Here is a 17,060-nt window from a genome sequence, read left to right as displayed (position 1 = left end):
TGTGAGCAACGATGTCCAGGACCTCCAGATGCCCTCTGGTGAAAGCCCTTCTGTAAGGAGATTGGCAGAAATGAAGGGGATGGGTAGGAGGAGAGGATTATACCAAGTATCTAGTCCAGCATAGTGAATTGCTCAGCTGAAGACACATTTTCCCCCAAATGGAACATCATCAAGCGGATAGGCAGTGTGTCCGCCCCTACCCTAGCTGCTAGGACTCGGTGACCTAATTCCTTAGTGTCCACTAGCACAACCATCTGCTTGAAACAGCAGAACAGAGAACCAGGTATCCTGTGCAGTGGGACCGATGGAAGTTTTATTTCTTTTTTATTTATTTTCATTAACATGTAATGTTTATTTGTTTCAGAGGTACAGGTCTGTGAATCACCAGTCTTAACACAATTCACAGCACTCACCATAGCACAGACCCTCCCCAGTGTCCATCCTTCAGGGACCATATCCCTCCCACCTCCTTCCCCTCCAGCAATCCTCAGTTTGTTTCCTGAAATTAAGAGTCTCTTATGGTTTGTCTCCCTCCGCGGTCCCATCTTGTTTCATTTTTCCACCAAGAAAAAATTTAATCACCTGCATGGCACATGGACTGATCTGCTTCAGAGTCACCTGGAGGCTCCTGGGCCCCACTCCAGACCTATAGGATTAAAATCTCCAGAAATAGTTCCGGGAATCTACATTTTAACCAGCATCCTAGTTGATTTTTAAGTACGTTAAAGCTGAATCAATACGTACTTAAACGGTTATGCTGTTGAATTTTTAGCAGATACTCAGGCATTAGCTGTCCTACCATTATTTGCCACAGTGGACTCAACTGGCTGGGCCAGTTATTCATTCCTCTGAAGTGGGCACACACACATTAAAAAAAAAAAAAAGAGGTAAAATCTATAATATATGCCAAAGGGCCTTAACTAGCCATAGGTATTTAAAACAGACGAACCAGTGTGGAAGTCGTGTACGCGTTTACCGATTACTGTCTTGCTCAGTAGTCTACATACCTCTGTGGCAAACTGTTTGAAAAATCCTAAATGCTGCCAATCTTCTTTCTTTGAAGACAGGCCTACTTGTTGAAAGTAGATAAACATCATTTGGAGTGAAATAGGGTGCATAAAGTGGATGATTAAGTTGGATATGTTTGGGCTTTTTAGAAAATAACCTTTGACTTACAAGTGACCACACTGTGTATCATTTCACTCTGTCACTCCCAAAGACATGCTTTCATCGTATTTTGAATATTTTATCCAAAACGGAGTTGTTTTTAAGAAAAGCCCAGTTTATCCCAAAGTCATGGAAAACAGTTCTTTGGATTTACAGATTTCAGGGTGTTCTGTATGAAATCAAACCCACTTCTCTCTTGTCATTTTCATAAGGCTTCACCACTTGGAAGGTGTTCTTGTGGGTCTAGGTGCTTGCATTTTGAAATATGTGATTCCATTACAAGAAATCGTTGTGGGGATAGGAGAAAATCAGCAGTTTATTTCTGTTCACCACGGCAGACTTGCAGAGGAGGGGTGACGCAGGGGTCTCTCACTCAGTCAGGTGCACTGGACGGGGCAACATTTGCCTTGGAGCCAAAGGGCAGCTTCATGGAGCAGACAGCACAACTGTTTTGTTTTCTGTGGTTGCTGAGCGGGGTAGAATTGCAAACGTACTTTAGAATCAGATTGTAAACATAATTTCAGGTTGGACCGAGAGGTGCGATAAGTCAGTGTGAGAACAGAAGCTGTGGGCAGTCCTGAAAGATTTTATTTGACCATCCTGGGACCCGAAATGCCAATTTCTAAAGGAAAGGATATATTTTATGGGCTGTGTCTACCCTCCTAGAGTGCAGAGGTGATGCCCCTTGATAACAGCACAAAGGAAGTTTGAAGCTTTCCATTTTCTACAGGTCTGTGGGTGCTGACTGCATTCATTGTGTGCTTATCGCCACGGAGGCAGGCTCATGTTCTATAGCATCCTGTCTGAGGGCTTACACAGATTTTTGAATGTCTTTAATTTCACCAAGCTGAACAAAATTGAACACATAGATCACGGGGCCTCGATCTTCTACAAGCAAAGATTTCAAAAAAGAAGGTACTGGTTTCCCTAAAACAACAGTACGACATAATACCACACTGAGGTGGGGCTTGAGGTGCTCCCGAGTCCCTTCATTCACCGAGTCGAAGGTGCTCTGAGACATTGACAACCTGTGCCTCCGATGCTGTGCACGGATTTCTGGAAGGGTTCATGCTGGAGAGGAAAAGTAAGGGAAAGTCCCTTAGGAGATACAGGGAGGCACAGGTGGACTTTGTTTTGCCTGATTATTTTTGAGTTTTCTTTGGAAGAGGTTTTTGCTGTGATTAAAATTTATTCTCATTTCTATTTGCCTGGGCAAAATTAAAACCACTTCTTCAGTGTGTGTGTGTGTGTGTGTGTGTGTGTGTGTGTGTGTGTGTGTGTAGGTGGGAAGAATTGCCTTGAACCATTCCACTGGGCCTTTTGCCTGGTTTCATGTTACACATTTTCTGGCTTTCCTATTTCCTGAAGATCCGCATTTTGACATTCACTAGAAACAATCTATCCGACAGCCCCTCCCCCTATTAAACTTTCCACTTTGTCCTGGATTGTGATATTGCCTTCCAAACCTAAAACAAGGGAGGGAGGATTAGGCAACTTTGCTTTCAGAAGAGTTTAACTGTTTAAGGGTTGAAGACATAGAAAAATTATAACCTAAGTACTGTTGTGGCCAAGGGTTGATGAAGAAAGGTGGTTTTGTTTGGATGCTTAGTTTGGACCCTGTGAAGACAGACAAAATATCTTTTTTTGGTCTTATGGCGTAGGCAGGGTTTTATATGCTTAAAAGCAAATCTTCCACTGCATTCTCATTCTCTTACATCAGCCCACTTCTCCCCTTCCCTCTCTTGTGGCAAAACAATAAACAAAGTGGCCACTGTTGGTGCTGTGGGGCATTTCTCCCTCTTTCTTTCTAGTGCAGGCTCCCAGAATGGAAATCTTGAGCCATTTACACTCCAAAATTTCTGCTTCTCCAGGAGAGGACGTTGGCTGAATGGTTGCTAGCTGGAGAATGTCTCATGACGAGTCAGAGTCCCAAAAGGGTTAGGCAGAAATGCGGGCTGCACAGGCAGCTGGAATGGTGGGGACACCCCCAGTCCTGGGAGAAATCCCCCCTCCTGGGCTCTCTGTTTTCTTTTTCTTCTCCATTTGTAAAGTGTCTGAGGGTGTGGCTGAAACTCCAGAAAAGCATTGAAAGTACTATTTGTTCTTGAAAATGTTACAGTTAATCTCTGGGTCCTAGTCTGAGAGAAAGAAAAGATCTTTGTGAAGAAAGGCAACAAAATGCAAGCATTTATCTCTTCCCCCCCGGCTGGGGTTGCAGATTTGTTAACTCTGATATCAGCGGAGAAAGCGGAATTTGAGAGGTTATTTTAAAAGCCGCGGTTCTTAGCCTGGGATCTCTGGATTCCCAAGAGCCCCACAGATGGTTTTCTGTGGGTGGTGGTGAGGGGGTGGGGCGCATCCTCTAAAATTGAATAGAAAAGTTTGTACAGACAGACCTTTTATTGCAGAGAGAGCCTGTGATTCTCTCAGGAGTCTCAAATCCAAAAAAAATTAATAACCACTTTCTTTGTATTTTTTTCTTTTTTTATTGTGGTAAAAAATATATAACATAAAAGGTACCATCTTAACCATTGTTAAGTGTGCAGCTTGGTGCTATTGAATACATTCATATTGTGCAGTCATTGCTACCTGCAACCTCATAATTCTTTTCATCTTGCAAAACTGAAACTCTATATCCTTTAGACGATAACACCCTAGTCCCCCTTCTCCCAGCCCCGGCAACCACCATTCTACTTTCCGTCTTTATGAATTTGACACCACCAAGTACCTGGTGTAAGTAGAATCATGTAGTAGTTGTCTATTTGTGACTGGTGTATTTCACTTAAGTATGCTGTAACATAGTACAGAATTTCCTTCCTTTTCCAGGTTGAATGATAGTCCATTGCATCCATATATCACGTTTTGCTTATGCATTCACCCACTGATGGGCCCTTGGGTTGCTCCTGTGTTTTTAGCTATTGTGAATAATACTGCTGTGAACATGGATGTAGGATATCCCCACTTAAAAGCAAGTCCATAAGCACAAGTTTCTCCTTTTTTTCTTTTGAGCAGGGTTCTGTATCAAGAGATTTTCAGAATCTGTAATTCTTCCAAGCCTTGACTGACTTTAAAACTCCTTAATATTAAGGTATAATTGACACACAATATTACATTAGTTTCAGGTGTACAGCATAGTGATTTGACACTTGTGTACATTGTGAAATGATCACCGCAATAAGTCTAGCTACCATCTGCCACTATACAAAGTTAATACAATATCAGACTGTAGTCTCCATGCTGCCCATGCTGTACATTACATCTCATGACTATTTTATAATTGAGGTTTGTGTATCTTGATCCCCTTCACCCAGTTTACCCCTGTTTCAATCCTCTCTCCTCTGGCAATCACTAATCTGTGCTTTGTATCTATGAATCTGGGTTTTGTTTCATTTTGTTTTGTTTTATAGATTCCTTATGGAAGTGAAATCATGCAGTATTTGCCTTTTCTATCTAAACTTATTCCACTTAGCATATTACCCTTAAAGTCTGTCCATGTTGTCACAAATGGCAAGATTTCATTGTTTTTATGGCTAAGTAACATTTCATTGTGTATACACACACACACACACACACACACACACACACACACACACACACCCCTCTTTATCTATTTGTCCATTGATGGATACTTAGGTTGTTTCCATATCTTGTAAGTAATGCTGCAGTGAACCTAGGGGTGCATGTATCTTTTCAAATTGGTGTTTTTGTTTTCTTTTGATAGAAGCCCAGCATTGGATTTGCCAGATCATATGGTATTTCTATTTTCAATTTTTTGAGGAAACTCCATACTGTTTTCCATAGTGACTGCATCAATTTACATTCCCATTAACAGTGTACAAGGATTCCCTTTTCTCCATATCCTTCTCCATATCCGTATTCTTATTTCCTGTCTTTTTTAAAATAGCCGTTCCAAAGTGTGTGAGGTGATATCTCGTTATGGTTTTGATTTGCATTTCCTTGATGAGGAGTGATGTTGGGCATCTTTTCATGTGTCTTTTGGCCATCTGGATGTCTTTGAAAATTTTTTATTCAGAGCCTCTGCCCATTTTTAATTAGATTATTTGTTTTTGTTGTTGTTGTTGTTATTGAATCCTATGCGTTCTTTATATATTTTGGATATTAACCCATTATTAGTAGATGATTTGTAAATATCTTCTCCCATTTAGTAAGTTGTCTTTGCATTTTGTTGATGGTTTCTTTTACTGTGTAGAGCTTTTAATCTGATGTTCTCCATTTGTTTATTTTTCACCTTTGTTTCCCTTGTCTTTGGAGTCAGATCCAAAAAAGGATTGTTGAGGTTGATGTCAAGGAGCTTATACTTTCTTTCTAAGAGTTCTGTGGTTTCAGGTCTTACATTCAAGTTTTTAACCCATTTTGAATTAATTTTTGTGCATGGTGTAAGATGGTGGTCTAGTTTCACTCTTTTTCATGTGGCCATTGTGTTTTCCCATCACCATTTATTGAAGAGACTGTCCATTCTCCCTTGTATGTCCTTGCCTCTTTTGTCGTAAATTAATTGACCATATATGCATAGGTTTATTTCCTGGCTCTCTATTCTATTCCATTGACCTATGTGTCCGTGTTTTACAGCAGTACTGCACTGTTGTGATTACTACAGCTTTGTAGTAGACTTTGAAATCAGGAAGCATGGTACCTCCAGCTTTTTCTTTCTCAAGATTGTTTTGACAATTCAGGGTCTTTGTGGTACTACATAAATTTAAGAATTATTTCTTGTAGGGGTGCCTGGGTGGCTTAGTTGGTTAAGCATCAGACTCTTGGTTTCAGCTCAGATCATGGTCTCATGAGTCATGAGATGAAGCCCACATTGGGCTCTGTGCTCAGCGTGGAGTCTTTCCGATTCTCTGCCTCTCCCTCTGCCCCACCCACTGTTTGCACATGCTCCCTCTCTCTCTCTCTCAAATAAATAAATTAATTAAATCTAAAAAAAAAAAAAAAAGAATTATTTGTTTTAGTTTTGTGGAAAATGGCCCTGGTATTTTGATAGGGATTGCATTGAATGTATGGATTGCTTTGGGAACTATGACCATTTTAACAATATTAATTCTTCTAATACAGGAAAATGGAATATCTTTCCATTATGTGTGTTCTCTTCAATTTATTTCATCAATGTCTTACACTTTTTAGTGGGCAAGTCTTCACCTTCTTGGTTAATTCTATTCCTAGGTATTCTTTTTGGTGTGATTGTAAATGGGATTTTTCTTTTATATTTTTCAAGTTTTTATTTTAATGCCAGTTAGTTAACATGCAGTGTTATATTAGTACCAGATGTGCAATATAGTGACTCAATACTTTCATATAACACCTGGTACTCATCACAGCAAGTGCACTCCTTCATCCCCATCACCTATTTCATCCATACCCCTTACCCACCTCCCCTCTGGTAACCATCAGTTTGCTCTCTATCTAGAGTTAAGAGTCTATTTCTTTGGCTCTCTCTCTCTCTTTTCCCCTTTTGCTTGCTTTGTTTCTTAAATCCCATATATAAATGAAATCATATGATGTTTGTTTTTATCTGACTAACTTATTTCACTTCAACATTATCCTCTCTAGCTCCATCAATGTCATTGGAAATGGCAAGATCTCATTCTTCTTTTCCCCCCATTTTTAAAATTTAAACTTTATTTTTTCAGTGTTCCAAGATTCAGTGTTTATGCACCATACCCAATGCTCCATGTAATACATGCCCTCCTTAATACCCACCACCAGGCTCACCCATCTCCCCACCCTCCTCCCTTCCAAAACCCTCAGATTGTTTCTCAGAGCCCACAGTCTCTCATGGTTCATCTCCCACTCCAATTTCCCCCAACTACCTTCTCCTCTCCTTCTCCCAATGTCCTCCGTGTTATTCCTTATGCTCCATAAGTAAGTAAAACCATATGATAATTGACTCTCTCTGCTTGACTTATTTCACTCAGCATAATCTCCTCCAGTCCCATCCATGTTGATACAAAAGTTGGGTATTCATCCTTTCTGATGGAGCCATAATATTCCATTGTCTATATGGACCATATCTTCTGTATCTGTTCATCTGTTGAAGGGCTTCTTGGCTCTTTCCACAGTTTGGTGCCTGTGGCCATTGCTGCTATGAACATTGGGGTAGAGGTGGCCTTTCTTTTCACTACATCTGTATCTTTGGGGTAAATACTCAGTAGTGCAATTGAAGGCTCATAAGGTAGCTTTATTTTTAATTTCTTAAGGAATCTCCATACTGTTTTCCAAAGTGGCTGCACCAACTTGCATTCCCACCAACAGTGTAAGAGGGTTCCCCTTTCTCCACATCCTCTCCAGCACTTGTTGTTTACTGTCTTGTTGATTTTGGCCATTCTAACTGGTGTAAGCCAGTTATGTGGTGTAACCACATAATCAGTGTGGTTTTGATTTGAATCTCCCTTATGGCTAGTGATGATGAACATTTTTTCATGTGCCTGTTAGCCATTTGTATGTCTTCTTCTTTGGTGTCTATTCATGTCTTCTGCCCATTTTTTGACTTGATTATCTATTTTTTTGAGTGTTGGATCTCATTCTTTTTTGTGGCTGAATAATATTATATACACACTGCAAATCTTTATCCATACTTTAGTCGATGGACAGTTGGGCTGCTTCCCTATCTTGGCTATTTTAAATCATGTTGCAGTAAATATAGGGGTACATGTATCCCTTTGAATTAGTGTTTTTGTATCCTCTGTATAAGTCCCTAGTAGTGTGATTGCTAGATCACAGGGCAGTTTTATTTTTAACTTTTTGAGGACCCTCCTACTGTTTTCCACTGTGGCTGCACTGATTTGCACTCCCACCAACAGTGCACCAGGGTTCCTTTTTTCCACATCCTCTCCAACACCTGTTGTTTCTTGTGTTATTGATTTAGGGGCTTGTTTTCTTGATTTCTCTTTTTTATAGTTCATTATAATACATAGAAATGCAACAGATTTCTAAATATTAATTTTATATCACGCAACTTTACTGAATTCATTTATTAGTCCTAATAATTTTTGGTGGAGTCCTTAAGGTTTTCTGTATATAGTATCATGTCATCTGTAAATAGTGATAGTTTTACTTCTTCCTTTCCAGTTTAGATACCTTTTATTTCTTTATTATTGTTATTATTTTTGCTTAAGTGCTCTGGCTGGACATCTAATACTATTTTGAACAAAAGTGGGGAGAGTGGACATCGTTGTCTTATTCCTGATCTTAGAGGAAAGGTTTTCAGCTTTTCACCATTCAAGATATTAGCTGCGGGTTTGTCATAGATGGCCCTTATTATGTTAAGGTATATTCTTTTTATACTCAATTTGTTGACAGTTTTTTAAATCATAAATGGATGTTGAATTTTATAAAATGCTTTTCTCCATCTATTGAGAAGATCATATGATTTCTATCCTTCATTTTGTTGATGTGGAGTATCACACTGATTGATCTGCAGATATTGAACCATCTTTACATCCTGGAATAAGTCTCATTTGATCATGATATATGATCCTTCAAATGTATTGTTGAATTTAGTTTGCTAATATTTGTTGAGGATTTTTGCATTTATGTTTATCGAGAATATTGGACTCTGATTTTCTTTTTTTGTGGTGTTCCTGACTTTAAAATTCCAAGTGAATGTGCCCATACATACGTGAACATGTTTGCCCACATGGGCATAGAGCTGGACTCTAGATGCTCTTTTCTTCCATGAGGAGGTAACAGCCAATGTAGAGAAAGCAATGGTTGAGAAAGGACTAAGGTATCTGTTTGAGCTTTTTTCTGGAATTGACCCCTGCCACTTTGCCCTATTCCCTTGCTAATTTTGAATTAGGTTTTGAATTCAGAACTGGATTATATACTGGCTCTCCCACCATCGGCTGCATTATTTGGAAGCAGTTATTTAAATTCTTTGAACTTTGATTTCCTCATTTGTAAAGTGGGTATGAAATAGCTATCTTGAAATGACATTTTTAAAAAATTTATTAGACATCTGATTTATTCAAACATTAGACCTGCTGCAGACAGAATTAACAGAGCTCAGGGAGTAGGGGGAAAAAACCAATCTATCACCTGCAAATTTCCTGGGGACAAGATTTCTGCATTCTGCACTACGGTCTTACCCGAAAGCATTCACAATGCTTGATGTTGATTAGCTTGAACAGGGGATGAGAAAACTTTCTGTACACTCAACTTGGCAAGTAGCATTAGTGGTCCAACTTTCAGAAACATTCTTAGGCATAAGAAATAGTACCGCCTGCAGTGAGAATCTTTGACAATCAGAGAAAAGAATGTCACCAAATATAATCTTACAAATTAGAAGGAAACTATGCACACTTTTGCCAATGGACTGCTTTACATATCGGGAAAAATGTCACAATGAGATATTCTATGAAGTTAAAACACTAATTGTTATACTCAACTTGTAATTGATTCTGAAGTTATTTTGTGGAATTAAAAATCAGAGTAAAAGAAAAGTGATTAAGCTAAATGGAATTCAGGGAAGAAATGCAAGACTAGTATGGAATAGTAGCTGTACTTCTTTGGTTAACTCATTAAAAAAAGTCAAATATTTTGAGTCAAGTTTTATTAAAAGAAAAAGCAGCAGATCACCATTACAATTCAAGAACCAAATCTAAATATGCACTTGACAATAAAGCACATTTGAGTATGGAGTGAAAAAAGGTTTCCAAAAAATTGTCTAATGTATCATCTCCAAATACCAAAATAATCACTTCTACAGGTCTTTGTTGAGTGGAATCATAAAGAACTGAAGATTGAAATGACATTGTTAAGAATAAAGGAGATGAGGTACATAAGGTACATAGTACCAGCTCTGGCCATATAAATAGCAGCCGTTCCTTCATTAAAACCCAGGCTCCCTACAATGGCGTTGTGTCTCAATCTCAAGGTAGGGTCTATTGTGAAAGTGTTACTAAAACTGGTCAAGATTTTTCTTCTTTATGAAATTTTGAAAAAAGGAAATAAGCAAACCACCAAATAAACTGAAAAAATAAATCTGGATTTCGAAGCCATAAAAATGGAGGAGTTAAAGGCCAAGTTGGGATGGGACAGAGATGTAAATGAAGATCTTTCTTTATCTGTAACATGAACATTGACCCATCTCTCTGGGAGTGTTGGCAAAAGAGAGAAAGGCTGTCGCCCCTCTTCACGGAGATATCTTTGACATGCCCTCACATTTTCGCAGCAGAGAGGCAAAACTCTTGAAATTAGTTTGCATTCTTTTAATATTTTAAAAGATTATTTATTCAATTAAGAGCATGGTGAAGGGAAAACATAACATTGTTTACAGCTAAATATCAATAGAATAAAAACAGGGAACAACAAACCACACACACACACACACACACACACACACACACACACACACAAAACACCTAAACCAAGTCATTGTTCATAAGCTCTTTCTATATCACTATTTAGACAGAATTAATTTTATGTAGCTGCTACCAAGGAGTGTCTACCATTCTATGTTCTACTTTTCCCCTGCTAATTTATTTAGACCCTTATTTCTATAGTCTTCACACTTAACATTCCAAGGGGAAGTATTTATATTGATGAGTTTTACATCTATACCACAAACTATGGAGTTGGTTTTTTACTATAAAATAGATATTCATACTATATACATTCTCAATGCTATTTCAATACAAATTCTCCTCCCCTTGTCCAATGCTCTGATAAAGGTTAAGAGATTTATCGTCTTTTACCAAATCACTCTCTAGAAAGACTGTATTAATACTAATCGGGGCTCCCGGCAGTGGATAGTACTCTTGAAGTGGACTTTTCCTGTCTTCCCCAACGCGCATTTGTACTTCTCTTTTTTGCTAACTTAATGAGCGTGAAGTATCTCGTAGTTGTTTTAATTTTCAATGTTAAAATTGTAATGAATGTGAACATTTTCCTGTTTTTTAAAACTGAACTATTTCTATCTCTTTTGTGTGAATTATCTAATCCGGGGGTTGGAAAACTATAGCCCTTGGGCTAAATATAGCCAGCTTCCTGCTTTTAGAAATTGAGTTTTATTGAAACACAGCCAGGCCCGTTTGTTTACATATTGTCTACTGCTGCTTTTGAGTTATAATGGCAGAGTTGAGTAGTTGGAACAGAGAAAAGGCTAAAATATTTATTGTTTGGCCCTTTACAGAAAAAGTTTTCAGACTCTCCTCCCATCTCTTAGCTCTCATTCACTCTTGTTCTTCCATACTTCGTGGTCCAGCAATATCAAAGTACTTGTAGGTCCCCTCCTATCTTGATGATTTATATTTTCGTGTCTTTACACATGCTCTTCCCTCTGTCTGGAATTTCCAGACTCCACTCTGCCAGGAAGGTTCATCCTTCCGAACTGTCCTTAAGAGGTACTCACAGCATCAAATACTCCTTTTAATTCCTGTTTACAGCTCTGCTTTTTGTTGGATGGTATCGACTGTGTGAGAATCAAGAAAACAATGCCTGGGAAAGCACTTTGTAAAACTACAAGGTGCTTTATAAAAGTAACAACATCCAATGATAACTCTTGTTATACTTGCAGCGTCAATGCCCATCTTTGTTTCTACTTTTATTTCAAAGCATTTACAAGGAGCTTTTTAGACCACAGCACCCCAGTTGGCTCTGGTGGAATAAAGGATCTGATAATACCTTTTCTATAATCCCTCTTTATTAAATATCAACAACATAGTTGCCTGGACTAGTTATTTTGGCAACGCCAGAGGCTAATTCAGATTAATTATTATGTATCTCATCAATTACTGAATAATCGTTAGGATGACTCAAACATCAATCAAGCAACCAAATAGCCTAACTCTCTGAGCAGTCCTTCTGTTTTCATCCAGAGAACAACGGTTGGAATTCTACGGGAACCATAAGTATAAATATAAAATCCTGAGAAAATAGGCTAAACCAAAAAGCCATTCTGTGTGTTGGCTGCATGCAAAAGTCAGATAAGAGAATACATTGAAGAATTTCATATATTTGCCCCTCCCCAAAGAAATCTGAACTAAAACACACATTTTGAATCTAAAATGGTGCCTAGAATCTTTGGGAATTCTACTTATCTCTCCAAAGTGTCTACTAGAAGAACACTGAAAACATAGATCTTCAGTAATATATCTGTATCTATATATCTCTGTCTGATTATACATCTCTCTATATGGATAGAGAGGGAGATAGATTATCTCCTCTGCATTCCTCTGAGTGTTCTCCCCACTCCCTTTAGGAATCAAAAATACCTCAAAGAATATTTTTTTCATGAAATATGTATAAAAATTGTGATACAAGGTTGCATGTGCACTTATGTGTGTGTACTAATTCAGTTAACTAATTTAAGCACTGATCTCCAGTGATCCAGGAAAGAGTTTAGAGATGTGCTTTGTGAAAAGTTTAATATATGGGTTGAAAGCCGCAAGGTTATGGTTCAGATTACACAGAGCAAAAGCTCCAGCAGTTGTGAATGCTGAGTTCCAGAGACAAAAGCTCTTAGCTCTAACTCCATTTCTGGAGAGGAGGGCGCCAGATTGTTCACCAGTTCCATTAAGGAACAACTTCGTATTTTAGTGGTGCCCTTCTCTCAGGAAGTATGATACAGAGTAAGGCGGGGGGGGGAGGGGGTTGGGGGGGGAGCAAAGGAGGAAATTTGTTATTGATTTTCATTTCTTCTGTGAAATTACGTGAAAGCTCAATGGCTTGTAGCTGTATCTCAGTCAATAAGGCTCCATTTGAGACCACCTTGAAGTTCAATTCTCTCCTGGTCCTTTTAAACTTCCTCTGGTATCAGATTCTTTGGTATTTCATCACCTTTGGTGCTGAGATACCAGGAAGCTTTTTATTCTTAACACCACAGAGAAGATTTTGCTAGAAGTAAAATCAAAGTGTTCCCAAACAACAAAGTTCTTACCCCTCCTTTTTGGTTAAAAATTAACATTGCCAAACACCAAACCTGAAAATCCAAGGAAAAAAGAGATCAAGAAGGTGAATAGTAGAACTCCTTATTGTAAAGTGATGTTTTGTTTTTTTTCAGCATTAGGGTGTTGCCGGGTTTTGTGTGTGTGTATTGGGGGAGTCCTGTTTGAATGGCAGAGGGACTAAGTGCAATGCTTAATCCCGTGGGGATAGGGGAAGGTCATTTATGTCAGACTCACCATTATGTGTGTGCACATTTTGTTTGTAATACTTGCTGACGTTTACTGAACATTTACTGCATGTTAGTACACTAAGTCTTTATATGGTTTCTGTTCTGTAGGGAAGCAATAAGTCGCCTGTGTGAAGCTGTCTCTGGGGCAAATGGAGCCATTAAAAAGCGAAAGGTAAATATTGGTGTGGTGTTCTTGTTCTCTGTTTCTCTAACTAGAGGAAAAAGAATATCAAAATAGTTGTTAGTTCATTCGACCATAGGAGCTGAAGTGCAGAATGACCTCTACCAGTTGGCCTATCAGAAATGCACTGAAAGCTGGTCTTGTCTCTCAAATTTTTGACACTATGATGCCTTGAGCCACAGAATGGAGAGAGCACCTGGGGTTTAAGTAAAAAAAATCTGGGTTCCAGTTCTGGGTGTTTACTTACCTTTGAGCCTGGTATCTCCTTTCTCTGAGATCCCAGTTTTGTTCCTATAAAGTGAAATTGAACCAGATGTTCAGTGCGGTACCTTCCAATTTCAGTATTTTATAATGTATCTATTCTGCATAGAATTTTTAGACTCCTTGGCCCATTTTCAAATGGAAATGTGGGTGCTGGTAGGGATGAGATAACACTAGTAGAAGGAACTTTTCCTGCTGAAAAATAGCATAAGATTTGATGTTACATAGATTTGGATTTAAATCCTGACTCTTCCAGCTACCGTGTGATCTTGGACAAGTCCTTTCACCTTTTGGATCATTGGTTTCCCCATCTGTAAAATGGGAGAAAAGAGCACAAACTTTATAGAGTTGTGTAGAATTAAATGAAATGGTATCTATCATTTCCGTGTCTGGCATATATTAGGCTTTCAACAGCAATAGTAATTAGTATTATTGCTATTTAGTTGTTAATCCGAGAACATTAGGTTGTTTCGGAATGTCCAAAGGGGAGGGACAAAAGGTCTTCTTAACTATGTAAATCATGGACTTGGAGATTGTTTAAGAGAGAAGGAATTTTTAGAGATCTTCCAGGCCAACCCTCCCATTTTGCCAGCTGCTAGACGGGTTCAGAGGACATTTGTCTTGAGTCAATCAGATGATAAAGGTGAGAGACAGCGATAGAAGCCAGGTCTTCAGACTTATAGCTTGGTTCTTTATTTCCATACCTCCCTGCCTCATTCTTTATTATTCTTCATTATTTTGCATAGGGCTGAACCCAGTGTCACCAAGGCTTACTCAAAGGAGCCACATGGCATGTAAAAACACTGATAAGGGGCCTTTGGATCCTATTAGAACTCCCTATTTTTTAAAAAATTGTGGTGAAATATGCATAACAAAATTTTAACCATTGTTAAGCGTACCGCTTAACTGATATTACATACGTTCACATCATTGTGCCACCATTGCCCCTGTCCATCCCCATAACCCTTTTCATCCTGTAAAATTGAAACTCTATACACATTAAACAATGACTTCCCATTCTACCATTTCTCTAGCCCTGACGGCCACCATTCTACTTTCTGTCTCTATGAATTTGACTGGTCTAAGTACCTCATCCAAGTGGAATCATACAGTATTTGTCTTTTTGTGACTGGATTATTTCACTCCACATAATGTTCCCAACATGCATCCATGCTGTGGCATGTGTCAGAATTCCCTCCCATGCTCGTTTCAGCAGCACGTCTACTAAATTGGAATGATACAGAGAAGATTAGTATGGCCCCTGGGCAAGGATAACATGCAAATTCGTGAAGTGTTCCATATTTTTGTAACTGGGTGGTGGGCATTAAAGAAGGCACTTGAAATAATGAGCACTGAGTGTGGTACAGAACTGATGAATCACTAAATTCTACCTCTGAAACTCATAATACAGCATATGTTAATTAAATTGAATTTAAATTTAAAAAAAGACTTTCTTCCCTTTTTAAGGCTGAATACTATAACATTGTATGTAAGTACCACATTTTGCTTATCCATTCATCTGTTGATGGATACTTGGGTACTTTCTATGTTTTAGTTTTTATGAATAACACTGCTGTGAACGTGGATATACAACTATCTATTCAAGTCCCTGTTTTCAGTTCTTGGGGTGGATAACAAGTGGTAGAATTCCTGGATCATATGGTAATACTATTTTTTATTTTTTTTGAGGAACTGGGAACGGCTGTCCTATTTACCATAGCTGTTGTATTATTGTACATGTCTATCAATAGTATACAGGATTTCTATTTCTCCATGTCCTGGTTATTTTCTAGTATTGTGGTTGTTTCTGCATTTGTTTTCTGGTAGTTGTTTTTCTATCTAGATTTTCTATTTCTTCATGATGAAGTCTTCATAGGTTTAATGTTTCTAGGAATTTGTCTATTTTATCCAGGCGCTCCAGTTTGTTAATGTGCAATTGTTAATAGCACTCTCTTATAATACTTCTTGTCTCTGTTGAATTGGTAGTTAACATTTGGCATCCTCCTCCTCTCCCCAAACTTTTGTTCCTGATCTTAGTGATTTGAATCTCCTTTCTTTTTTTCTGAGTGTATTTAGCTAAAGCTTGGTCAATTTTGTTGATCTTTTTGAAGGACTAACTTTTGGTTTCATTGATTTTCTCTCTGTTCTTCTAGTCTCTGTGCCATTGATCTCTGCTCTAATCTTTATTATTTCCTTCCTTCTACTAGCTTTGAGTGTAATATGTTCTTTTTTTGAATTCCTTAAGTTGTAAATCTAGGTTCTTGATTTGAGAGCTTTCTTCTTTTTTAATGCATGTGTTTGTGGTTATAAATTCCTCCCTTTGCTCCACTTTCACTGTGTCCCATACATTTGGTATGTGTGTTTTTCATACTTTTTTTTTTTTTAATGATCACAAAAAACCTAGACAGCAGCTCTTTCTTTTTTTAGACTGGTGGTCAAAGGGACTGGAGAGTTCAGCTAGCCCGAACTCTCACAGGAATTCCTTTCATTTAAATCAGACCCCTACTCCCAACACATGGGGAGAAGGAAACGTACCAGAAAAGTTCTGAGGGCTCAGATTTCACTACTTCCTAAACAATTGGGTGCATTCTATTTTTTAAAACTTTTTTTTAAAGGGGCATCTGGGTTGCTCAGTGGGTTAAGCTGATGCCATTGGCTCAGGTCATGTTCCCAGGGTCCTGGGATCGAGTCCCGCCTCGGGCTCTCTGCTCAGCAGGAAGCCTGCTTCTCCCCCTGCGCCTGCCCCCTCTGCCTGCCTCTCTGCCTACTTGTGATCTCTGTCTGTCAAATAAATAAATAAAATCTTAAAAATAAATAAATAAATAAAACTTAAAAAAAAATTATTTATTTGACAGACAGAGATCACAAGTAGGCAGAGAGGCAGGCAGAGAGAGAGGAGGAAGCAGGCTCCCTACTGAGCAGAGAGCCCAGTGCAACGCAGGGCTCAATCCCAGGACCCTGGGATCATGACCTGAGCTGAAGGCAGAGGCTTTAACCCACTGAGGCACCCAGGCGCCCCAATAAATAAAACTTTTTTTTTTAAAGAAGGATTCCATCTCATCTGTTTTGTGTAAAGTAAAATAGAGAGGAAGAGCATGTGCTTTGATCCATTTTTAATACTTAAAAGATTAATATTATTCTGTAACAAAGTCCTTAACTTGAAGTGTTGTTTTATATTTTTTAAAGCCTCCCGTTAAGTTCCTATCAACAGTTCTTGGCAAAAGTAATCTTCAGTTTTCGGGAATGAACATTAAACTGACCATCTCAACATGCAGCCTCACATTGATGAATATTGACAACCAACAGGTAAGATCA

General features: G+C 38.5%; 1 protein-coding gene and 1 non-coding gene across 3 annotated transcripts in view; both read left to right on the top strand.

The window, feature by feature from the left end:
* Positions 1-17,060, top strand: part of SHC4 (SHC adaptor protein 4) — a 133,043-nt gene that overhangs the window by 56,616 nt on the left and 59,367 nt on the right. For both annotated transcript variants that reach the window (XM_046009508.1, XM_046009507.1), the window contains exons 3-4: positions 13,412-13,475; positions 16,932-17,051. In XM_046009508.1, coding sequence (XP_045865464.1) covers positions 13,412-13,475; positions 16,932-17,051 — 184 coding nt within the window. The remainder of the gene's footprint in view (positions 1-13,411; positions 13,476-16,931; positions 17,052-17,060) is intronic.
* LOC123945326 lies at positions 14,947-15,051 on the top strand. The gene has a single exon (XR_006819170.1). It is a non-coding gene; the product is annotated as a U6 spliceosomal RNA (small nuclear RNA).

This window comes from Meles meles, chromosome 6, assembly GCF_922984935.1.
Source record: "Meles meles chromosome 6, mMelMel3.1 paternal haplotype, whole genome shotgun sequence".
Lineage (NCBI taxonomy): Eukaryota > Metazoa > Chordata > Mammalia > Carnivora > Mustelidae > Meles > Meles meles.
Note: the sequence above shows the minus strand (reverse complement) of the source record. Positions and strands in the feature narration are given on the sequence as shown.